We start from the raw sequence: 26,621 nt of genomic DNA on the forward strand, positions 1-26,621 counted from the left end.
GTCACTGCACATTCAGGGTTGTCCGGCTGCAGATTGTCAAACGCCTTCCACTTTAAAGGTACGAAGCTGGCAATTTGATTTCCCTGCTTCCTTTCTCAGATCAATGTGTTTCCGCCCTTCCCTGCTCCCGAACATTTGGTATAGACATCTGTTGCTAAGTTTGGAAGAGGAAGTAAGAGCTATGAAACATGCAAGCTGATATGTCATACTATTGTACAAACTTCTATTGTACAAAAGCAGGTAAGCTTTCTTTGAAGTGTACAGAGCATTCTGTTTGAGGAGGCATTTGTAATTCACGTTTGTGAAAGTTTAACAGCCATTACTGTTTTTGTATCTTCCCAGGTTTGTTAGACCAAAATGAAAGAAGCTGAAGTTTCAGGGTTTTTAAAAGATATTCTGAAATAACAGACACCTGCTGTTAGTTTACAAAGTCAGGGACAGCTCTTTAAAATAAGAATCCTGTCTTAAAATAAGTGAGATCTGGCATCCCCCAGTTCTTTGTGAGCTGATGTTGTCTGCCGTTTTCAAGTGCTGGCTAGACAACCCCAAAATGCTTGACAACACATTTCCCTTTCTTACATTTCCCAGTAAATGAGCTCACAAAACTCTCTTCTTGTCTCTTTTCTTTTCTTCTCTCTTCTCTTCTCTTTGGAGACCTCACTATGTATACCTTTGTAGGTGGGAAGGTTCTCCTACCACTGTTCTGGGGAACACAGAGCAATTTCATTTCATCTCTAATATATTTTGTGATTGGTTTCATGCTTTTAAACTGCTTAGAAGCCACTTTGGCAATTAAGTGGTATAAATATAAATAAATTAAATGATAATAATACTGGGTGGGATTCAATATGGTGCTACATGGGGATGTGCGCATGAAATGATGCACACACATGCAATGAGACCTCTTCTGGGTTGCAACCCTCTAACCCTTCAGAGCACATTTAGTGGGTGCAGCTACGAAGTGTGGTGGGAGAGATTTGTTGTGTGAGCAGATCTTGTTCCGCAGTAACTTAGTTGAATTCAATTGGTTCTGAGCAAGTTTCCTAGTTGTGCCTCCCCTTTGTCTGGAATGGTATCAAACAAATATTCCTTGTATGACAAGAGACAGAGCTGACTACAGCAAGGTGTTTTATGTCTGCTGATGCCCAGCTTAAAGGAGTTCTCCTAATTCTTTTTTCTTAAATAACTGGCATGCAAGGAAAAGTTCTGCCAGCTTTTCTCATCACTGCCCCCTTTCTAAAATGGCAATATGCCGGTGTTGGAACTTCTCCCTGTTCACGCAGCTCTTAAATTCACAAAGGCCCTTTTTGGAGCTGTGCCCCAAACTATGCTATTTAAGAATAGCATGGAAAGATCCATAAGCAAGGGTAGGCCTGACGAGTTTACAACTTGCAGGGGACGGGGGCGGGTGTGTGTGTGGAAGAGACACACACACCCTAACACTGTGGTCTCTGGTCTGGGGACGGATGACAAGCTATTCCCAGACACGGTGTCTTTCTCCTCCCCTGTCCCACCTTTCTTAGCCTGCCTAGACTAATGGCAGTCTCTCTCCCAGCATGGCTCTCCTACTATCCTGAGTGTGTGAGGCCTGTGAGAATGAATAGGCCCTGTGTTTCTGGCTTGTGAAAGAGGCTTGTTTATCCAGTCTCTCCCCCCCTCCTCAGGCTGCCCTACACACACACACACACACACACACACACAGCCAGCTCCCTTCTTCCACTTGCTCAGTGCTGGTTTCATTCATTCAAATGGCTGGGGCAGGCTCCGAGCCCACGGGAACCAGGCCCCCATGGCAAGGGAAAGGCCAAAGCCTTCCAAGAAGCAATAAGGCTGGAAGAGTGTGGAGGGCAAGCTTAAGCTGCGAGCCCGACCCTTGGAACGGCTAGGCTGTGAGGGGATTGCCGTAGCGGATTGGAAGTGGTTGTCCCATTCACCTCTCAGAGGAGCCTGCCTGAATCGGAGGGGTGAATAATAGCAGCCACTTCAGGGCAAAGTACCAGGGGGAAACTCCCCCAGGGAATAATGACAGGACCCACAGGAGAGGTCTTTTCCTTAGCCGCAGGCAGCCAGCTAGCAGTCACCTCATGCTGGGCTTCTGCTGCAGGCCTGGATGTTCCAATTATCCCCACGGTAACCTCTCGGTGGGAAGAAGGGGTCCTTGCAGCCAGGAGACTGAAAGGGCACGGTGCCCACCGAAGAGGCAGGCCCAAAGAGCGCCGATGAATAGGGCTTGGGAAGCTGTATTGCCATTTGCCTAGCAGGGGAGGGCAACATGTGTGGGTCCCCAAAGCACTTAGAGGCAGCCTGCCAGTGCTGGTTAAAATTCTCCATTTCATTAAAACAAACAATAAAAAGGAAACCTTCTACCCTATGGGGGCTGCAACGAAGCTCCATAATGCAACTGTCATTGTTAAGGCTGCCACCGTGTTTCTCTCTGGCAACTACAAAACAGGCAGAAATTCAACAGGGGCAGTGGCAGGGAAAGCCTTACTTGAGTGTCATGTTGACATTCAAGGGAGAGAAGTTATCTCCGCATTGGAATATCCTTCGCTCTGCCTAATGGTTCTGAATTTTGCCTGTTCCAGGACTACAAAATGCAGTGTGGATGGAAAGATCTGGATATCAGATTCTGATAAGCTTCTAAACCATATTTCTTGGATACTCCCATTATACAGCTGTTTATCTGAAACTGTCCTGGCTGAGAATCTGATGTACTCCTTCCTGGCTAGGACTTTGCCATGGGCCTGAAGTCTTGACAAAGCCCCATTCACTTCAACATCTATTTGGAAATGTGTGAGAGTTAGATGCAATGTTCCTGTTACAGTAATTGGCTTGGGGAAGCAGATGGGGTGGGAAGGCAACCACTGGGGAGAGAAAACATTTTGCTGTACGTGCTGATAAAAATGAGGGAAAGTAATATCACTGCTATAGGAACAGAAATACAGGAATTTATACCACTAGTTAAGCAGCATAAGCTAAATTGTAATGCACGCTATGACCTTAATCCACTGTGATTGCTTGTCAGTGCTCTGGGATGCTACTGTACTTTTTCAAGAGTGGGGTTAGCAGAGAATATCTTTCTTAGCAGCTAAGGAGCAATTGCCTCCCTGAGTAGGTGCCTTCACAGCCATGGCCGGCTCAACCATTAGGCAAAGTGAGGTGATCACCTAAAACAACTGATTTGGGGTGTCATAAAAGGGCAGGACATGGTTAGTTATTGAATATATTATTATATTTTAATACAAGGAGGGAGGAAGTACTTGTGGGATTTTCTGCCTCAGGTGCCAAAATATCTTAGCTGGCCTAGGATACTATGAAATTTGACTTGGGGGAGGGGTGTGTGAACCATTTGCTGTTCCACCTCAGGCAGCAAAATGTCTCGGCCTGCTCTTCCTTACAGCTGCAGTCCTGAAATCTTCTGATGCCTGCAAACAGTCTTATTTGGTGATCACTCGTAGCCAAGTAAGATGGTCGTCCATGAACACGGTCTTCACAGGGAGTCCGTAAGTGACTGTGGAGGCTAATTCTGGATCCACACATCCTTCCACAGTGGGGACATTGGTTTCCGGGTGGGAGTTGATCATGGTGAGGGTTTGCCAAGCATGCCTTCCTCTTAGCACGTTTCTCCCTTTCGTCCTGAGTTCATGCATCTTCAAAGTCCACAACACCTTTGGTAAAGGCTGTTCTCCAATTGGAGCACTCACAGGCCAGTGTTTCCCAGTTGTCGATGCTTATACTACATTTTTTTTAAAAAAAGATTTGCCTTGAGAGAATCTTTAAACCTCTTTTGTTGACCACCAGCATTACAATGGTGGTACTTTAAGGAATGGGTTTCTTGGTCCATTCTTGGCTGTTGGATTCCTAGCATAAAGTGGCTGGTCTGCGGTCACACAGGGAGGCAATGACAGAGCAGGAGGACAGAACCCCCATAGTGCCCTGGCTTGTAAGTGAAGAGGGCAGTAACTGTTAAACCTTTATCGCTTGTTCTGCAACACATTCACCGCACGTCCCTCCAACCCATCCAACACTTTTGTCACAATTTAATTGGATTAGTACATACCCATCCACATCTTGGTAGTTCACATTCAGCCGTTTAGTTGATCCCAAGAGTTCTAGAGAAAAAGAGCAGGAAAAGTGTCATTTCAGGACACAGATGAATAATGGAATCGGGCTGAATACAGATTTTTCAATAAACATTCAGCAATGGCTGCAAATAGGAATCTGCAACTCTCCGTTCTTTAGAGACATTGGGGAGAAGCTATCTGGCTGCAAGCAATGGCTGGTTCTGTCAGAAAATTGTCTGCACAAAATGTAAATATTATCAGAAAAGCCACTCTGAGGGCACACACCCTTTGCCCAGTATCCTGTCTCTGGCAGTAGTTTGGAACTAGCACATTAAAAGATGCTTCCAAGAAGAGGACAGTGATTGATTTCTGTCATAAAGGCTGGATTTGCTGTAATATATGAAATAAGGAGAGATTCTCAATGCAGTCTTTCTCCCCCTCCCTGTCTCTTTCTGCATACATTAACAAATTTCCTTGCTTTTTCAGATAATCCCAGAGTAATGAGAAATCCTAGGCTCCTGTGTCTGAATCTGTCTGCACACAGGAGAAGTTTCCTCTTGAACCATTCCATCTACTTGCAGGAGAAGTGAACTGGTCCCTCTCCCAAAACCTCCAGACTAACCTTGCCGTGCACAGGACAGTGCCTGACCCATCCCTTCAGCCTCTTCTTCTTTCCAAATCCCTTAGCATTGCTTTCCATACACCCGTCTCCATGGGCACCAGCTTAGTATTAACTTCATTCTTATCTTCCCCTTTCCCCAGCATAGCTGCTGCCAAAACATCCCCATCTCCAGAATCAGTTCAGTTATTTATGCTACATCCACAGAACCAGGAGGCAAAAGCCTCTATCCCCATTGCTGTTGGGCAATGGGTCAGTATCCTCAACTCCAGTCTGGGAATGCTCCCATTTATAGTCTGATGCCCAGAAAAGTGCAGCGCTGGGGCATTCTGCTTCCGCCTCCCTGCAACTTACCCACTGCCAGTGAAAAGCCTACGGACCAGATGGCTGGCATTTTTGCGCCATAGTCAGGGGACAGCGGGTCCAGAGGTTGTGAATGCAGCAATTGTATTTGTCTGACATTCTTTTCACCTTGCCCAAGCTCCAAATTTCTAGATAGTATGGGGTCTGAGGAAGTCTCCACAATGAAGAGAGACATTCTGCATTTCTAAACCCGGCTGAATCAATTTAAGATTCCCTCTGCCTTAGAGTGAAGCCAATTTAATTCTTTTCTTCCACATAATAACGAGGTCATTTATTTGGGAATTCAGTTGCAGAGTAACAGGGAATCAACAACGAAAAAGGACATTTGTGAACAAGCAGTACTACTAGTTTAACTTTGGGTGAGCTATTTGTGTGTGTGTGTGTGTGTGTGTGTGTGTGTACACATGTATATTTTTATCTTAAGAAACAAATTCAAAAGTATAGCTTCTTTTCTTTTCTTGAATATGCACCCCCTTTTAGATGACTTAAATAAAAATAATGGTGGAAAAGTCCTGAATGAAGAGGGAGGAGAGAAGATGCCCTCACTGCTGCTGTTCCTGTTGATCCAACAGCTACTGGCTAGCAATGATGTCTGTAATTAGTATCATGTGATATTATGCAGTTTATAAGGTAATTAATGAGCAACTCTCTAATGTGGGGCAAGAAGACATCAAAATACCCTAGAATGTTCTGGTGCTACATAATGACACAATTATGTGTTGTTCTAAAAAAACAAGTTAGTTGTTTCAGCTCAGTTCTAGCTTTAACTAGTCACTTTTACAGAGGATGCTCCGAAGAGTCTGCTGACAATGAAGATCTATTCTACAATGTACAGTGGTACCTTGGGTTAAGTACTTAATTCGTTCCGGAGGTCCATTCTTAACCTGAAACTGTTCTTAACCTGAAGCACCACTTTCGCTAATGGGGCCTCCTGCTGCCGCCAGAGCACAATTTCTGTTCTCATCCTGAAACAAAGTTCTTAATCCAAGGTACTATTTCTGGATTAGTGGAGTCTGTAACCTGAAGCGTATGTAACCTGAAGCGTATGTAACCCGACGTTCCACTGTACTGTGAAGACAGTATCTGGAATAATAGGCACTCTCTGATCCCCAGGACCTGCACCCTAGGCTACCAAGTATTTGTCAGTTTCGGCTACACCTTTGGGTTTCTAGCTGCAAATATAGCCTTTGGCTTTCATGACTCTTTTCCTTACTTCCCCAACTAAGTGGACACATTGACTCTGTTCCATATTACAAAAAGGTTTAAGGCATTAACTTCACACAGCAACAATCCCAAACAATCCTGAGTAACTGTGCATGGGATCAATGCAAGTCTAGATGTCTGGATATACATTGGAATCCCTTTTCATGAAGACAGAGAATTGTGATTGGCAAAAGGACTCTTCTCCAGCATTTCCTCAGCGACCATCCCAAGTTCCTGTGGTACTTTTCAGTTCAGTTTTATAGCCTCGTATTACCCACTGCTCTGTCCTGTTCCAGGACGGCCTCACTAGAAGCAAATGGAAGCCTGCTTGGACAGGCACTGCAAACAAGGCTGTGAGGGGAAGAAAGAGAAGGGGATAGAGGGTACCTGGGTGATAGCAGAAACTCCTCATAGGTGTGAAGGAGCTCTGGGGCTTCAACTAGTTACATCACAATACAGTGGTACCTCAGGTTGCAAACACCTCGGGTTACAAACACTTCGGGTTACAGACTCCGCTAACCCGGAAGTACTACCTCGGATTAAGAACTTTGCCCCAGGATAAGAACAGAAATTGCTCTGCCGCTGCCGCCACATGGTGGCAGGAGGCCCCATTAGCTAAAGTGGTACCTCAGGTTAAGAATGGTTTCAGGTTAAGAACAGACCTTCAGGACAAATTAAGTTCATAACCAGAGGTACCACTGTATGAGGTGGTAAACTCATAGTCCTGTAAACTAATGTAAACTTCCTCAGGCACAGGACACAGAAGGCAATATCGTCTCTATGACTGGCAGGCAATCCATGAAGCTTCTGACTGACCAAGCCTTGAATATTAGGAGACTAGTTTTCTGACCTTGCCTGTTCATCTGAGCAAGTATATTTTACCTGCTGCTATTACAGAGCCAAGTTTCCTGTTATTTCAGCTTTCAGCTGCAGCTGCTGGCTTTCTGAGCTACAGAACGTACCTTTAAACTTTAAGGCTCACAGCCTAGGTTTGGATGCAGCCTCACCCTGAAGGTTTGCTATGGTGTAGCTGCAACTCCTCTGTGGTACTGAAGTACAAAGAAGTTCCTCAGAACTGGAAAAGCAAACTGTTTCTGTGGTAATGATAGGACTTAGAACTACTATATGCATTTCTGACTTCTTGTCATAGCCAAACTGACTGGCAAATTCGTTGTTTAGAGACAGAATGCTGGACTAGCCTGACCTCTGGTCTGAGCCATCTTATATCCCCAGCAACCAAAGTGAGCAAAATGAATAAGGGCACATCTGCATAATTCTCATTTTCAACACAACAGGAAGGTGGCTGCGAGATGTCTGTGTCCACAACTGGCTTCACAATCAGTGATAGGATGTCCCAGGAGAAATAGTGTACAGTACACCATTTCCTGGATTGTTTCTTGCACGTCTGGTTGGCAGTGCACCAGAACACCAAATTAAGAATACAGAAAGCAGTGAGGCGCTACTAGCATCTCAGCCCAAGCCACTGAGTTAGTTCAAGCGGAGGTGAAGGGTATCAGGGTATGATAAAGGAAGGCCGGAGGCTCCCACAATTGTACCATCTGCAGCAAATGCCTCACAACCTAGCTCCTCATGCAAGTTTCTGCTAAGAGCTTCCCAGGCTCGCTATTGTGGATTTGGTGTGATCTGCATCCAGATTTCTTCCAGCCCTTTGGAGTTCAGCTTCTTGTCAGGAGCTCTGCTCCGGTTGCCTGGAAGACGCTGGCTGGGAGAAAAAGATGCACTGCATAGAGGGGGAGCTTCAGGACCCCCCACAGGAGAGATGAGGGAGTCTGAACAAGAGGTGGGCTCATTGACATATGCAAATGTAGGCTGAAAAGAAAAACCAGCATCATTGTGGCCTTCCTTCAGCTAATCAAAATGTTTTGTAAATAGGTGTATTAATGCAAAACCGATTAAGGAGCTGATTGCACAAACGTGCATGACAAACTCAGCTGACATTGTCAGCCTTGCGGAACAGAAACCGGGGAGGTCTAAACAGAATCAGAATAATTAGGCCTTTTAAGGACTTTTTCCATCTTCAAAGTGCTCTGCAATCATTCATATGCCTGAGATGTGACTGGGTAAAAGTGCCCTGTCCTTCCACAGTGGATCTACTCCCTGGGGTTCCTTTTGAGATAAATGGGCATCTCCCCCCCCTTTCCTATTCATACACGTCCAAGGCATTAAAAAGAGAGATGCAGCTTATACTTTGCAATGCAACCCAAGTGTTAAATGCTGAGGTTTTATGTGGAGAAGGCTCATCTTTCATGTAAGCAACCTGGATTCTAATAAGCAGGCTTCCCGCTCTGCAGGATTCGCTCTAAGGATAAGCCGAACGCAGGAGGAAAGCGTCATCATCTGAATTTCTGCTTAGCACCCAGTTGTCAAAGACATAAGAGCCTAGCTGGGGTGAAAAAAAGAGAGGCTTCCAGCAGAGTGACTCGGGTTGCTTGAGATCCCTTTTCATGTGCTTTTTCAGAGGAGGGTGACAACAGAGCAGCGACATTGGACTCCATTTCCCATCAGCCCCAATCAGCATGGGCAATGGTCAGGAATGATGGGAGATGTTGTAATCTAACATCTGGAGGGCCACAGGTCGCCCATCCCTGTGGTAGACAGAAGTGCCAGGGTTGCCCCAGCCAGACCTCAGATTGATGCACTGGCTGGATAAGTTGGGAGGAAAGGAAAGTAGATTGCCTAAGGCTGTGAGGACCCACAACAAAGGGAGTGGCAAAAGGCTGAAAGGATACAGACACCTTTCTTCACTGCTAACAGTAGCATGACATGCTGTTATTCAACAGTCGCAGCTTTCACTAGCACGGAGGAGCCTTGGTGGGGAACGCTCTGCTTGTATAATTTCTGGGTGTCATTTAGATATTAAAGGCAGAGAGCCTCTGTTGGGAAAAACCAAGCAAATAAAGATGGCAACTATACACATCTGGGAGCATCCTAGGACTTTTCAGATCTTTCCTATAGGTTATTAGCTGCGTCCAGCACAGGGGTCTGGCCTGTTACACCATCCCATGAACACATAACTATAGATGCTGTTAACATTCTTGAAGGCTGTTGTGGTACTTGGTCATTTATATGCTTTCAGAAGGAGTTAACAGTGTGAGAAAAGGGCTGTTTGCATATGGGCCTAGAGTTTTTCTGGGAGCTTCCATCAAGGCTTTCAAAAATCCTTGATAAAACATGAATTAATGAGTGAAAATTTAAATCCCTCTTGGGAAGGGAAGGCACAGAACTTGCCCTCGTTTTACTTATGGGTAAATTGGGACAGTGGGAGGGAGGGGGGAAGATGAAATGGTTTGTTCCAAATCACAGAGAAAAAAGTCTAGCGCAGGGATCTGAGGACAGAACTCAGCTGCCATGACTCCAAGGACCTTATATAATGAGAGACAAGTGGGGGAAATTTTTGAATGGGGGTAGAGAGGAGGGAAGGATTTTTAAAAGAATGCAAACCACACAGTTTTATAAACAATGGTTTATATACTTACAGAAATAATAAATGTTATTGGGTAGAATATTTGCAATCTAATTACTAGTAGCACCTAATGTTGATGTATTATTAAAAAATATATAAAATACATTTCTTCAGTATTTAAATAGCTTTATAATTTGATTTCTATTCTTGCACTAGTCGTGAGAGATCAGTTAACATGGAAATCAATGACTGCATTCGCTCCTGATGTGTTTCTCCACATATTTCACAAAAGGGTGACAAAAGGCAGAAGGGAAGAAGGGCCCCTGAACCTTTAATAGCTGTGTAGAACAGGAATTTTATCGTGCTTATCTTCCATAAGTTACACCTGATGAAATTCCTTCTCCTTCTGCATATGACCACCCTAGTGAACAGACTCATATTTTGCCATAGGAATGGGAGCACATCAGACCCTGAGATCGTGTGTTGAACAGAAACATCTTTTCACTCAGCACAGCCATATCCTTCGCATCCATTTCCACCAGATGAGCAGGGACTGGGTGGAACTCATGGAACAAAGCAGGGGAACCATGGGGCTGAGCGGTCAGGAAATGCGGGTGGTGAGAACACGCAGCAGTCTGTCAAAACTCTCAGACCCATGCCTGGAAGCTTTGGAAACCGAAAACAAACAAACAGAACCCAGCTTCGTACAATAGGATCCAGGACAGATGGACAACTACAACTGTGAGGGGGCTTGCTGATTTAAAAATAACACTCCCTACTGCCACTCCCTCTAATGCCTCTCTGTTAGCCCAGCTCAAAATGAAGTTTAAGGCTGCAATCCTGTGCGTGCTTAACCTTGGAGAAATTCCCACTGAGCTCAGTGGGGCTTGCTTCTGGTTAGGGATGCATAGGCTTGGCGCTGCAAGTATGTTACTAATGTGACTTTACTGAATCTACAAGGTGGGCTTCTGTCCCCAAATAATTAAGAACGATCACATTTTTCAGGGGCAAGGCATCATGGTTCAAGGAAATATGATCAGACAGTCTTTACACAACAAGATTGCAAGAGCTCCCTCTAGTGGCAGAAACGCCAAGCATTTGTGGTGTCTTTTTTAAAAAAACACCCTCCCCCCCATTTTTAACATGTGTTTAATAGCAGAACACATCTGATTTCAAACTAAGGCATTACATGGTCTTTTCCACACCAAGCTGTGTACTAAATGCCCAATGACGCTGCAGTGTAAAAATTGTGAGACTTGTATTGGATATTTAATATTCATATATTTACAAACTGCTTTGTTTTATTATTATTATTATTTATTAAATTTGTATACTGCCCTAAATCTCAGGGTGACTCACGACATAAGACTAAAACAGTCTCTAAGCAACAAATACTTATACAGCAAGCAGTGAAACTGAAAAAGCGACTGTACAGTACTAGATAATATAAAGCTATAATACAATGCAATATAAAACAGTAAAATCCTCCCAAAACAAAAACATAGCATCACATCTTGAAAACATTTTAAGAACCAGGAATCCCTTCTCTAATTACTACCCTGCTGCCAAGCACAACCTGAACACATATACAGTATGCATCCAGTATTTGAAACCCCCATTGTTCTAGGCACATTTTGCAACAAGGAATTTCATTAGCACGAGCAGTTTCTGAGTTCAGTACTGCGCCTAAGATTTCGGATTACAAGTGCAGAGTGGAAGGAAAGGAGGACCTTTTTCTGCCTCCCCACTTCCAGCTACTCTTTGAAGACTGGAGAAGAGACCCTCTTAAGAATATTAGGGGGGTAGGTAGGGGAAGGACTAGACCGTGTGAAAAATGAACATAATATTTTAGCTGCGGTTCATTTGTTTTCAGCTTTGTATTCTTGTTATTAAAAAGCATGCCTAGACATTTCATTGTTGTGCCCATAACCTAGGTTTAAGGTGCCATTCAGCTCCTAGCTTTCATATCTCAGCTTCTAACACTGTATAAACATCATGCCCAAATACTCACCTTACTTCTACACTGATCATACTATATTTGCCAGTCATCCCACACCTCCTGAACCAAAAAACTCCAATATATCCTGTGCAATCAACAACCATTAGGACCAATCACTCCATCCACTCTACTAAAATAACACTGGCAGACAATGCAAGAACACTGGGAGACAATGAAACCATTCACAAACAGAACCATGCAAAATATCAAAACAAGTTCCCTCCTATCAATCACACAAAATATACCAGCTCTCACCCAAGTTGCTCTCTCTCTCTCGCACCCAAAACTCTCGTCCAAGGATGGGTAGAACTGGAAAAAGTGCTCCTTCCTCTTACCAAGGAGAGTCTTTAGACATTTCAACTCACACAAGTGGTGCCCCATAAAAAAAATAAACAAGCCAGCTTGTAGGGTGGGGTTTACCAACAGATAGGCTTTATTAACAGAATGGACGGGAGGGGGGCAAATGGTAGGTATCACTTCTATGCTGGGTGGGACAAGCTGAGCCTGTAAAAGATTCTCTCTTTTGCGATTAAAGGCACAGCTGCCCTGCTCTGTATCGGTGTTGGCAACCCTACGCTATGTCTGCTCCAAAAAAGCCAAGGCACAAGCTGTCCCTAGAGTAGCAGAGCAAGGAGGTGGAGGAGTTCTAAGTATACTTCTTCCAAGGCTTTATGGAAGCAGTGGGAGTTGAGCACAGAGGAGGGTTACGGCCACACAGCTCTGGCATAGAGCCTAACCTTTCTCGGATGCAAAGCCCAATCTAACCTGGTGTGGGGAAGATTTCTCCATTCAACTTTGGTCTTCTTGGATGACTCCATCCTTCCTGCCTGTGCATACAAGATGCATGCATTCTCAAGGCCCTGCCATCTGAAAAGGGGCAGTGAAAAAAGGAGGAAGAACTGGATAGCACACATGTGCCTTTCCCTTCCTTTTCCAGTAACTCTGTGTGAGGGGAAAAAGCAAAGTATGTACATGACAAGTACAGCCTCACTTTAATATATATAAATGACTAGTAACAGCCAACATAGAGCCCAGAGAGCATGAGCCAAGGCAGGGAAGTCCCCTTAAGGAGTAGGGTATGGTGGGGACCCAGTACATAATCACAAAAATCATAGAATTGTACAGTTGAAATGGACCACAAGGATCATCTAGTCCAACCGCCTGAAATACAGGAATCTTTTGCCCAGCATAGGGCTCAAACCCACAACCCTGAGATTATGAGTCTCATGCTCAACCGACTGAGCTATTCAGCTTGTGGTGAGCTTTGGGCTTGGTCACCCACAATAAGCTTGGCAAACCTCTTCAGCAACTGTGTTTGGTGTAGCTATTTCAGAACATGCAGCATGGGGTCAGTTGAGATCTCAGATCTGATGTGTAATGCACAATGAAATGGAGTTACTGGACAAGGAGAGCGAGGTTTGTCCGGCAGTCCAGCCTTCTGCTTCCCACAGTGGCCAAGGGAGATGCTTTTGCGAACTCCTAAGCAGGCCATGTTGTTTGTCCCCAACATCCTTGGTTGGATATATAATGCCTCCGAACGTGGAGGTGACCCAGAAATTGCAGCTAATCCAGAATGCAGCAGCTAGACTGGTGACTGGGAGTGGCCACTGAGACCATATTACACCAGTCCTGAAAGACCTGCATTGGTTCCCAGTACGTTTCCAAGCATAATTCAAAATGTTGGTGCTGACCTTACAGCCCTAAACGGCCTTGGCCCAAATATCTGAAGGAGCGTCTCCACCCCCATCATTCAGCCCAGACACTGAGGTCCAGCGCCAAGAGCCTTCTGGTGGTTCCCTCACTGCGAGAAGTGAGGTTACAGGGAACCAGGCAGAGGGCCTTCTCGGTAGTGGCGCTGGCCCTGTGGAATGCCCTCCCATCAGATGTCAACGAAATAAATAACTATTTGACTTTTAGAAGACATCTGAAGGCAGCCCTGTTGAGGGAAATTTTTAATGTTTGATGTTTTATTGTGTTTTTAATATTCTGTTGGGAACTGCCCAAGGTGACTGGGGAAACCCAGCTAGATAGGCAAGGTATAAATATTGAATTATTATTATCATTATCATCATCATCATCATCATCATCATCATCATCATGCAGCAATCATAACTGCCACCACATCCTCCAAATTCCTTCATGATGTGTCATCTGTAATGGCCTAGTTGTAGTCCCCCTATTGATTCTTTCCCTGCTAGAGAGGCCAGGCTCACAAAAGGTATGAAAAAGAATTTCTGGGTCTCCCCCCCCCCCCCACAGCACTGTGGGCATCTGTCTTTCATTGCTTTACAACAAACGAGGAGCCCAAGAAACTCCAAGGACGGTGATGTCATGGTCTGCAACAATAGCAAGGCTATGGAGCACAGCCCGTGGTGGAGAGTCCAGCTCCCACTCTGCTCCATATGCACAGGAATTTGTTTTTTCGGGGGGGGGTGGCTTCTTTCTTTCAAAACACTTAGGCAAGGGGTTTTTGTTCTTGCATTCTTTCAGCCAAAGGATTTAACTGGGATTGGCAGGGGAGGAAGATGAAGGGAGGTCTGTTTCTAAGCTTCAGGACTTCAGAATTCAATCTCAGCAGCGGGGTTATCTGCTAAATGGATTCTGGTGCGATTCAGCAAATAAAAGAGTGCTGAGCTTGCTTTGGGAAAGCTGAAATCAAATCCCTGCTCAGTCCTGAACTTGCTGGGTGGTCTATCTCTGCCTCAGTTGCCCAATCTGTAAAATGGAAATTTTACGGCACAATCATGGCCTAACTGAGGGCGAACAAAATAAAGTGTGTAGAGCTCAGTTGTATATTTAAAGAAAGCTCTATCAAAGATAGAGTGGGTGTGAGTCAGGGAGAGACAGAAGGGGGTGAGGAGGCGCTCAAGAGTCTGAAGGACGATTATTCTTGTGCAAATTCACATCCCCTCAAATGAGGGGGAAATGAGCTCTGAAGACTCTTCCCTCTGAATACCTTTTTTCACATACCATTCCATTCTGCCCTGGAATTATATTAAATTTATACCACACTTTTCATCCAAGGAGCTCAAGGTGGGGTATGTGGTTCTCCCTCTCTCCATCCTCACAACAAGGCTGTTAGGCTGAGAGGCAGTGAAAGGCCAAAGGTCTTCATGGTCTGAATTCTGGCCTTCCAAAGCCTAGTCCGACATGCTAACCACTATACCATTCCTGTTGTCCACATCCTTCAGTGCTTATCTCAAACTCTATACTGCAATGTTTGGCCCAGAAGAAGAAGGCAGGCTTGATATCACCCTCCCGGTGACCTCATCTGTCTAAAACCCGTCTTCTGTGTTGAACAGATTCCCATGGAGATATTTTGGATTGTGGGACAAAGAGCCACAATGTGGGCCTTGGGCTGTGCATGTTGTTCCCCTCGGACACTGCTATTTGAGAGGCGTGGTGCTGCCTTCTGAGACCACAAGGCCAGGCTGGCCTCTCACTGGGAAGCAGCTACAAAGCTTGAGGCTTGTGTTGTGTGTTCCGGCGAGTGACCCAGAGCGTTCTGTGATGTGGTCGGCTGACCTTTCCGAGAGACGTCACCCAGGCCTCAGCTGGTTGCCCTGAGGTCCCCAAAGCCAGTTATCCAGCTCTGTCTGAACCCTATCCAGATTCACTCTTGGTCAGAAAGCACCAGGCTCAAAGCCAAGGGGAGAGAGAGAAAAAAATCATATACATCCAAAGTACAGAGGCATAACAGGAATCCCAAACTGTCCAGAGAATCCACAATTGGAGGATGCTTTTAGCTTGCCATGACAAATGATTCGTATATTCACAGAGGAGATGAGCCTTACACTGTAACTATCAGATGGTGACATATAACAGGAGACAAGGGAAAACAGCAAGGGGGGGAAAGCAAGCACGAGTGCTAAATACACACACACGTGTGTGTGTGTGTGTGTGTGTGTGTAAGGCTGACATTCTTAGGATTCTGAGAAAGCCACTGGATTCTACATCACAAGCCCAAACTGTGTAATTCTAAGCGTCACTGCAGCCACATGGATGTGGAGGCCAGAAGGACAACTCCTTGCCAGGCATGGCGACGGTGTTCTGCATTTTTTTCTCTTGGCATGAAGAGCACCCCCTGCTCTGCGTGCAGCTCTGCATATCTCATTGCCATCGTGTCCGTGCACCTTTCCCTCTCTGTGTCTCTGGAGAGCTGCATTTGATCCTTTAAGCGGCTGCTGCGGCACCTTCGCAGTGGGTTATGTTTGTCCATCACTATGGAAGAGCCAGGTGTCAAGTGCCGCCAGCTATCAGCTGTGCGCAGGTGTTACTGTATTGGCAGTTGGGGTGTGCCCCTCTTCTGCCCATAGATTGCCAAGGGGAATCGGAGGCCGGCCTGCACTTTGCCCATGTTCCCAGGCTGAACTCTTGTTTACCTCCTCTCTCACAATATTGCACTGTTGCCAAAGGAGGGCATGTTTTTGCTTCACACTTTGTGGCAGATAGGCAGGGCAAAATGGGCTGTCAGTTGGCTCTGTGCAGGCACGCTCGGCTCAGTGAGTCACATTCCACTCCTGCCAACTGCCCCAAAGGCTAACCTTGGCACTGCCCACACCCAGCACTTTTGAGGGGATGGAAGGAGCACAGGCCCTTGTAGACTCTTAGGCCTCATCTGCACTATGTGTGCATTTAAAGCAGTACCATACCAGAGTAAACAGTCATGGCTTCCCCCAAAGGATTCTGGGAATCCTTTGGTTTGTTAAATAATGCTGAGAGTCGCTAGCAGAGCCCTATGCCCCTCACAGAACTACAGTTTTAACAGAGGTTTCATGGTCAGTCCCTCTTCATAAGGAACTGTGGTGGTTGTAACTCTGTGAAGGGAGCTGGGGTCCCCTAACAACTCTCCACACTCTTTAGCAAACTGCATTTCCCAGGATTCTTTGGGGGGAGGCCTGAATGTTTACTGTGGCATGATACTGCTTTAAATGTGTAGTGCAGGTGGGGCCATGGAGGGAGGAGGAAACAAGGTCTAGTAGATAGCAAAGTTCTTTTTTTAAAATAGCAACTATCTGTTCCTCAGAGTTAAGGAGTTACAAACCCATCTACGCTGCTGAAACACTTGATCGCAAACCGAAGAGAATGTGCTTTTCTTAAGACACATTTGCAAAAGCTCCAAGTTCCCATTTCAATGCCACACCCCACACTTGCTGGCACCAAACAAATACCATTCTGTGCTGAGGAGGTACGTCCTGATCTTGCCCTTCAGTTTCTCCCCCATTAACCAAGAGCAGTTTTGCTGGGGATAAGGAGTAAGCCAGGGTCAAGCTCAACTTGGGCAAAAGGCTCTGCTATCTGGGGAGGCGGGGAGCCCTGCCTGTTGCTGGCATGCTGAGTTTTGAGGGATTCGGGAATAAACAGTCCCAGCCACGCTTCTGCCCTCTTAGAAAAACTCAGGCGGCTCCTTGCAGACATCAAGAGCCCCTGCCATTTCTGAAGACAGATTTATCAGGGTGGCTGGCAGGGTGAATCTGCCCACACTTGACTCATGGGAGGAGTTCTGATGGATTGAAAGTTACAAGGAATTCCAGATACAAACATGGCAGCTCTCCCAGGAGCATAATGGCTGTGCCAGGGGAAAAAAAACTTGGTATGAAGTTCTAAAGTGTGCCAGTGAGGACTATTCCTAGTTGAGGAACAAGCTTCCTCAACAGCTGCTTCTACTCTTTTATACTGGCCTGGAGGCAGAGTGTGAACATTTTCCCAACCCCCTGCAATCAGTACAGAATCCATTGCATGCTGCACACCCCATGAAAACACTGCATGCCATAGGTAGAAGAGAATGCCCCTGGGTCCCGTCCCCCCATGGATTTTGTTTCCATCCAGGACAGCGGTTCTCCACCTGTGGGTCCCCAGGTGTTGTTGGACTACAACTCCCATCACCCCTGAGCTCTGGCCTTGCTAGCTAGGGGTGATGGGAGTTGTAGTTCAACAACATCTGGGGACCCACAAGTTGAGAAAGGCTGATCGAGGATTTCCTCTTCTGAGCAGGTTAGAGGGAACCTGTGGCTCTATGGATGTTGTTAGACTGCATCTCCCATCAACACCAGCTAACAGGGCCACAAACCAACAAATACCTGGAGGGCTGCAGGTTCCTCCATTCCTATCTTAAACCACACCCAGCGCTTGTGTGTTTCCTCCTCTTTCAATTTATTTGCCTATTCCCCAGCCTGGGATGATAGTGAGCAGAACATTGGTTCTGCTGGTGCAACATCGATGCTGCTGGTGCAACACGTGCTGTTTGGAATAGCTCCCAACCATGCATGTTTGATACATGCTTCTAAACACAACAGGAGAGGGCTCCAGAGAGAGGGAGGCGGCATTTCTCCACCATTCCTGCAACTTGGGATGTTACAAGTGGATGTCTGAAAAACTGAAAATCTTAAGTTTGTTATTTTTTACATCAAAAGAATCAAGCTAGTGCACAACTTAAACCACACAGGAAGGACTGCAGATACAGGAGTTTGCAGGCTTGGTCCTAGATTGGTCCCTACTCCTTAATTGAGTATTTGCATGGATGCCTTGCTTTCTAAAACCGTTGGGTCCTGATAGTGCAGTCACAGTGTCAGTGTCCCATGGTGATGCCAATTATCTTGCTTCCTAAACATCTAGCCCAGCCTTTGGAAACCTGGCACACATATACAGGTATGTATGTTTCTCAATGATGCTCATGGGGTCTGAACTGTCAGGGACTGACCAGGAACAAGACCTTGGGGCTGTAGTGGATAGCTCAGCAAAGATGCTGACCCAGTGTGTGGCAGCTGTGAATAAGGCCAATGCCAGGCCCGGCACCACGGGGAATGGATTGGAAATAAAACTCAATTCCTTTATGCTTCAAATGTCTGGTATAAAGGTCTATTTTCTAAGTTAGTTGGGTTCCAAGCTAAGTTCCTTCGGTTCCTACTTCAGGTCCCAAACTGTGTCCCTAATTCAATTTTTTGTTGGAAACAGGTGAATGCCCACTCCCCATTAAAGCGTGGTGGGCTGCCTTGAAATACTGGCTAAAGATCTCGGTATTTGGCCTGGGAAAGGGATTACTTTTACATCTAACCAATCAGGAGTGTATCCGCTCATGGTTGAAAACTATGGCCCGAAAAGTCTCCTCGATTGGTCTTTCACTATCCTTTTTACACCATCTGGGTTATGAGATTGCCCTTAAATCCCTGAGGCAGAGGTTATGGGATATCTCACACAGCAATCTTCGCTCTAGATCTTATGTAACCTGTGGACCGTTTGCATCTGGAATCCACTATGGATTCCATTATACAAACTTGTGGCCTGACAGCAGTTGAATTACAGTTCTGTGCAGTTCTGGTTGTCTCAATATCAACAATGATATTACAGAGCTGGGACAGGTTCAGAGAAGGGCAACCAAAATTATCAAGGGGGTGGATTTTGGAGTAACTTCCCTATGAGGAAAGGTCGCAACTTTCAGGGCTTGTTATAAGTTTGCATTCAGACAGCCCCAGCTTTAACCTCAGGCATTTACGGATAGGATGGGAGAGTCTCCTGCCTGAGAGCAGGATTCAACAAATCTGTTGCGTGTGTGGAACAAGGTCTGCTCACGCAATATGATTTTACCCTCCCCACTAAATCTTCTCTGGAGGGTTGGGGTGAAACCCAGAAGAGGTTTAGGGGTTGCACGGGAGGAGGGGAGTGAGGGAAGTCCTGTTGTGTGAGCAGACCTCATTCCCTTTCCTACCACTACGTTGAATTCGACCCTGAACCCCTGGGGAGCTGAGCTGCTGCCAGCCAGATGGGGCTAGATGGACCATTGATCTCACCCTGTATAAGGCAGCTTCTTGGGTTCCTGTGCATTTACCAACAGAACAGTCTGAGCTGTTGCTGGCTTGCATGTCTATGGAGCAGCAGAGACAGTGCCAGCTGCCAGGAAGCAGTTAATACTAAAGGTGGCATGAGAAAGGGCACGTGCCTTCGCCAATGACCTTTACGAGTACAAACTACTCCAGCTCACACAAGCTCTGGGCAAACACACAGGGCAGGGGGAGGGAAATGGTTTCAATCTTGCTCAGGACATACCTGCAGCTGCGTGCCGCTTGTCCACAGCTAGAGGCGTGGAAAACAAGGCTTGAAAAGAAGCAGTTTGCCACAACTGCAGCACAACCTTATTCCCATTCTCTCGTGCTCCACAACCCCCACCCCATATCTCCAGGAGAATCTGGACTGCCACCACCTCAGGGCTACAGTAATTCAACCATAAATCTGCACACTTAACCAGTTCAATAAACACAGATTGAGGCTTGATTTCAGAAGGAGCTTTGATCGGGGGTGTTCAGTGCTGATGGCAGGGGCTGTAAAGGCACCGTGCGTTTTCTTGATTCAGCAAGGCCTTGTTTGAGCTAATTCCACCACCACCCCTCTTCTCCCTGACCCAGCTCCCACAACAAAGAGATCTGCCCATATTTAGTCAGAGGCAACCGTTAATTAAGCATGCTCAAATATCAACTGCGATGAGATACTGCAATATTTACTTTAATTACATAATTAATTAATTGCTCAAAGGCAAGGCAGCATTGCAGAACGTCTCATTACAGTACTTTGAGGTTGCTGCAGGTGTGCACAAGAGGACGGGGTGTGTGTGACGTGGTGGGAAGGGGGGGTAAGAAAGACGTTAAGAAAGCGACGCTCTTAATCAAACGCTGGTTACAGAAATGGCAAGACAGCGCTAAGTAAAGAAACGGACCTTACACGATGGAGAACGCCAAATCAAATGTTTGACTAAAGAAAAACCATTGAGTATATTGTGTTGAGCAAGTGATCAGCTTACCCTGTTCTGACAAACAGAGACTCCCCCTCTCTCCCTCCACACACCAGTTTGTAAAGCGGTTAGACTGGGAGACCAGGATCCAAATCTGTGTTCGGCCATGAAACCCACTGGGGGGACCTTGTGCCAGTCACCATCACTCAGCCTTACCTACCTCACAAGCTTGTTCTGAGGATAAAACAGGGAGGAAGACAACTATTCCCATCATCCTGAGCTCCTTGGAGGAAAGGCGGGATATAGATGAATGAAAACATAAATAAAAGAGATGCCTTTTCCAAGTTGGTGTCATTCATAACATCCGGAAGGCACCAGATTGGTCTCCGTGGACATTATAAACGAAAGGAGAATTACACAATGACTGGATTCTCTAGAAACGCACACAGACATTCCCTGCTTATGTTTCACTTAAACTTGTTGACGGTTGGACATGCTCATCCATAAATCCAAACTGTTTGCATTCCAGGATGCTGTGATCATATGGAGATGGAGATGCTCAGAGTATGCTGTGCAGATTGGCTGCTCCTACCCACTGTCTATCAGACTATTGATATAATAGCATGTAAAGAGGAAGGATGCCCTATATAGGATCATATTTTAGAGTTAAGCAGAGACCTGCATTTCCATCTTTAGGGCCATACCTTTGTCCATGCACCTAAACAGGACAACAAACTGAATGCTTTGCTTTTGCGAACATAGTTACAGTTCTGGCTCGCGCACTGCAATTCCCACTCCCTCCTGGCCCGAAATATTTACATAAGCCATAATCTGTATAACTATATTTCACAAATGATTTATGAGCATGGAAGGGTTTGCTCTCCACTGTCCAGACTTTGGAAAGTCCTGGGGAAGGAGGAGTGGCTGGCTCTATCGGAGGTACACACGTAGAACATTTCTAGGCTTCGGAAAGGATGTGATGTTAATGGGTGATTCCTGTTTCCCCTTCAGCTTTCATGGAGGGATGGGACCAGTCAAACCGAATCAAGTTTTTAAAGAGATGAAGGGGGGGGAAAGCCGACAGATGCCGGCAGGCTGTTCCATGCTGTTCAGTCTCCATCAGCACCTTCTGCAAAGCCTAATAATTGTGAAGGAGAGGGAGGGAATGTAGTGGGGAAATAGATTATGATGGTGTGTGTGTCCCACCCCTCTCAGATGCCAAAAAATATTGGGAAATCATCTGGATCTTATTCAGTCCAGCCATCTACCTCCCTCCACAGGGAGCGATGGGCAACTTAGATCTCAAAGCAGGACAGGAAGGAACATCCAGGTCTTTTCAAACAAAGTTACGGCACAGGCAAGAGAGAACAATGGAAGGAAAGAGGAGCTGGAAAGTCAGACTACACTTAGACAGGAACAGGGGACGGCACACCCTGCCCCCACTGAAGGAGTATGTTCTATTATCGGTTCAGGACAGAGGGTGCAGCTCCCCAGCAGGAAGGGATCACAAGAGAGTCACTGTTGTAAAGGGCAGCAAGGCCTAGGGCAGCACAACCGCTGGGGAAGATGGTCACACAGATCACAGCTTCTTCCAGATTGCCAGCATTTTGGTGAGGGATTCAACTGCATATGAGTACTTTAGGTTTGTAAATAATTTAAGTGTTCTGACACCCTAGCGCAGGAAATCTGCTTTTTTATGTTTGCAGTTTGGAAAGTAACAGGGAAATGCATTGAAAAGTATGGAATGGTTCACGATCAGCTTCACAATCTGTCCTTCCAGTGAGCACTCAGGGCTGAGTTCCTTCAGAATGAATAGGTTTGACCTTCTTGCAGTCCATGGGACTCTCAAGAGTCTCCTCCAGCACCACAATTCAAAAGCATCAATTCTTCAGCCTTCTTTATGGTCCAGCTCTCACTTCCATCTCAGTTAGGAATGCTTAAACATGAGAATGGCTGCGTATACACCATACACTTAAAGCACATTTAAAGACCCCCACCCAAATAATTCTGGGGAGTTTAGTTAATTGGGCTGGGAATTATAGCTGTGTGAGATAGAAACTGCAGTTCCCAGGATTTGGGGATGGGCAAGGAATTTCCTTTAAATGTTTGGTCTGTGTACGTCTGGTGTCTGTGTTCAGTTTCAGCCTAAGACATCAAACTCGAAACAAAACACAACAGCTCAATATGGGCTAGCTAGCATATATAAGACACCTAACATGTTTCAGAAAAAAACAAACTCTTTACCGAAGTGCTGTGGTTAAACTGCTTCCGATAAATCTAACTCCACAAATCTGGTCAGGTTACATTCATGTCTCTGCTGTGAGTGTTGAGGAGACTGCTAACTAACTACAATGGAGGAAGCAATGCAGCTACTGCTGCAACCCTCCCGAATCCTAGGAGGCATTCACAAAACCACACAGCACAAACAGACAATTTACATCTCAACACATTTTGATCATTCTTTTGTTCATACAATTACAAAGGATGAAAAGTAGGCTTCTATGGCTTCCAACAGCGTGCAAAGGGGGAGGTGGTGATTCTAAACTGCGCCAAAAGCGATGAACTAATAAATCTGGTGAAAGACACAGGATTGGAACCTAAGCTAGTTGAATTTGGATCCTGTCGAAATCAAGACTTAAGTTCCCTTTGATTTCAATGGAAGCTAAAATTCAACAAACCTGGTCTGGATCCATCACAAAAGTCAATATAGGATTGTGAAAAGGTTCCCCAAAGTGTTCATCGCAAGTAAATCATATAGAATTCAATGGGGCTTACTCTCAAGTAAGGAGAACTGAAGCATCAGTTATGTTGACTGATACCAAAAGAATACTTAACAATGTGATCTCACATGTGCCTACTTGGAAGTAAGACCCCCGAGTTCAATGCGAATTATTCCCAGGTAACTGTATATAGGACTGCAGCCTAACTAGATCAAAGGGATAACTAAGGATACAAAAGACCCCTTTAAATATGGGGTGGCAGTTTTGAATAAACAGATTGTAAAGAGATATTTGTCGTCAATTAATTCAGAATAAACAAGCAAGATCTTGTCATCTTGCCTCTAATTCTTCAGATCAGAGCAGACAACCTACAATCTGTCTCTTCAGGTAATCCTGGATTTAGCCATGTGTGTGGCTGACATAGCAGAGGGATACTGAATAAGTAGCGGAAGAGGGCATAAAAAGTATGATCTGTAAAGGGCATCCTTTTCAGATTCTGTGATATCAGTCACTGGTAGAGAAACTTGCAGAAACAGGTGGACCAGTGTGGACTAGGAGAATAACTGAACTTTTTGGCTTGCAGGCTTGGCAAGCTTGACTTTGAAGGCTTCTCTAAAGGCAATTTCAGACTTTAAATGATGATGATGACGACGACCCTTTAATATATCACTAGCCTTCATACCATCCAAGTACCAACAGTCCAGTCGTACTTTGGTTCTGGAATGACTTGCGACTTGAATGTTTTTACTCCCAAACGTCGCAAACGTGGAAGTGAGTCTTCTGGTTTGCAAACTTTTTTGGAAACTGAATGTCTGATTCAGCTTCCGCAGTTTCCAGTTGAGTGCAGGAAGCTCCTGCAGCCAATTGAAAGCCGTGCCTTGGTTTTCAAATGTTTTCGGAAGTCAAATTGACTTCTGGAACAGGTTACGTTCAAGAACCAAGGTACGACTGTACTGTACTCCAAGTAAACAAAATGGAGGCAGAGTCTTGCTAATGCTGCTCTGGGTAATATGTATTCCAGCGCTGCAAACAGAAAATGCTCATTAGTCTCTGAAAGAGGGCTGGGTGGGGAGAAAAACATTTGGCAGAAAGGCAGGGCAACAGATATCCCAAACTGGCACTACTGACTGTGTGTTGTTAGTGAGATTTATGTCGTCATAGTCATGATGTTATGGATACTAGACAATAGGTGCTTACGACCTTTAGCACAACAACCATCCACAATGTACTTACATTCACAACAGTCATATCAGTATGGAGAAGGAAGCAATTGCATTTCACCAATATCGCAGTATGGGTGCAGATAAAAATGTGATTCCCCTGCAGGTGCTGTAAGCAACAACTCATTGCTGCCTAATGTGGTGCGGGGATCTGGAGAGATCCAGAGCCAACTGCCTTACATTGTAATCCTCTGCATTTAATTCTAAGCTAGTAGTTGAAAGAAGTTTTCATACTGACATTACATCTTGAGAGGTACTATGAACTTGGCAAGCCGTCTCCCACCCATAAAGGAAGATTCTTGGCTCCTAGGTGGATCTCATCAGGAAGAGGGGAAGTCTGTGCTTCTCCTGGAGACGGAAATCTATCCATTCCCCACCCTAACATGGAAACAGCTGGGGAAGTCATCATATGGGAGTGTAAAGGGGGGGTTGCGGCAGGAGAGGAATCAAGCCGTTCCTTCAGAGATATAGAAAGCTCCTTTCCCAGCTGGCAAGGAAACATGTTACCGGTCTATGAAGTCATCATCATTTCTTCTGGGATCTGACTGTTCCGCTCTCCAGGATGCGAGATCAGCAGCGTTTTATTTACACAAGGAAGAGGTGGAGCCTTGTCCATTTCCTCCATCCTTCCGAAAGGACAGGACACCTCCCAGGAGGAACTGAGATGTGTGCGATATGGAGGAGAGGACCTGGTTTCAGTAGCTAGACTCTCTCCCAGCATTGTCCACAGTGGCTCCTTTCAAACCACGTGGAATATTTCATGGGATGTATATGTTGGAAGCTTCCTGCTAGTCACACAGCTATTCCGAGCCAAGCTTATATCTCAGTAAAATAGCAGGGCAAGAGAAAGCCCTAAACACTTTGGGAATAAATAATGCACCTAGCACCGGTTACATTGGCGCCTCCTTACATAATATGGAAGTCCCTGTATCTTGAGATCTGGGAGGATTACTGTTTTTGGCTAAGCACGCCGCAAGCGGGCAGAAAGTGGCTTTGCACACTGATTTGCACCACTTTGCTTTAAGAACATAGGAAGATCAGGCTGGATCAGGCCAATGGCCCATCTAGTCCAGTATCCTGTTCTCACAAGGGCCAACCAGATGCCTGTGGGAAGCCTGAAAGCAGAACCTGAGCACAAGAGCACTCTCTCGCACTGTGCTTTCCAGCAACTGGCATATACTGCCTCTGACTGTGTAGCCACTATGGCTAGTAGCCATTGATAGCTTTCTCCTCCATTTCCCTCCTCTTCCAAGCTCTTTTTCCATGGTTATATGACCAAAAGTGCCTCAAGAGAGCTCTGTGAGCCCCAACCAGCCCTCTATGCAAATACACGCTCAGATTAATTTGGAGCGCATGGCCTTCCAACCACCATGAAGGCACGGAATCTTTTTCTGGGGTGGACGAGAATGGCAGACACTTGCAGAGGACACCAGGCAGAAGTGAGGCATCTTCCTGTGGGAGGACATGCTGGAGGGATGGAAGCAGCAGCCGGGGACTGCAGGACAGAGTGGTGTGAACCTTGCGGCCTATCCTGCCATCACCTCAGCCAACCTACTGCCCTCGGGGCTATCGAAGGACGCTGTGCCGCTGCCAGCGCTGATTCATCTGCCAGGCTAGTTGGCAAGGAAGGGTGTGTGTGTGTGATCATCTTGTGCTTCGCCTCAGGCAGCAAAACGTCTTATCTTGCTCTGTACTGGATCCAAAGTTTGGGGCTCCCCAGAAAACCTAGTGTTAATGCTGTGAGCCCCTCCATCTTTACCTCAGGTTGTATACACAGCTGTACCTTGGTTCTAGAACGCCTTGCAACTTGAATGTTTTGGCTCCTGAATGCCGCAAACCCGGAAGCGAGTGTTCCGGTTTGTGAATGTTTTTCGGAAGCCGAACGTCCGACGCTGCTCCCACAGCTTCCGATTGAGTGCAGGAAGCTCCTGCAGCCAATCAGCAGCTGTGCTTTGGTTTCCGAACATTTTTGGAAGTTGAACAGATTCCGTTCGAGAACCAAGGTACGACTGCATGTGTACAGAAAACTGTATATCCTAAAGATATACAGTATATATATCCTTTCATTTCAAGGAAACCAAACCCTGGGTAAGTGCTGGAACTCCTCGAGTTTCTCACCACTTGTTTATTGGGGTGCATGCAGCATGACTATTACTGCTATTAATAATAATAAATATTATAGCACAGCAGCAACAATTATAGCCATCACACCATGTTTGTAGGTAGGGAGTTAGGCCCATCAGGCCTAGCCCACAACCTGCTTGCACGGGCCAAGAAGAAGAAGAAG

General features: G+C 45.8%; 1 protein-coding gene across 5 annotated transcripts in view; it reads right to left on the reverse strand.

Moving 5' to 3' along the window:
- The window catches only part of CASKIN2 (CASK interacting protein 2), a 98,313-nt gene that overhangs the window by 32,108 nt on the left and 39,584 nt on the right, over window positions 1-26,621 (reverse strand). For 4 of the 5 annotated variants that reach the window (XM_081899552.1, XM_081899551.1, XM_081899554.1 and 1 more), the window contains exon 3: window positions 4,061-4,112. In XM_081899552.1, the coding sequence (XP_081755678.1) occupies window positions 4,061-4,112 (52 nt within the window). Of the gene's footprint in view, window positions 1-4,060; window positions 4,113-4,686; window positions 4,857-26,621 lie in introns of those variants that run through there. The other variant, XM_081899555.1, reaches the window with a different exon arrangement.

The sequence above is a fragment of the Podarcis melisellensis genome (assembly GCF_964234715.1).
Source record: "Podarcis melisellensis genome assembly, chromosome: 2".
In the NCBI taxonomy this organism is placed as follows: domain Eukaryota; kingdom Metazoa; phylum Chordata; class Lepidosauria; order Squamata; family Lacertidae; genus Podarcis; species Podarcis melisellensis.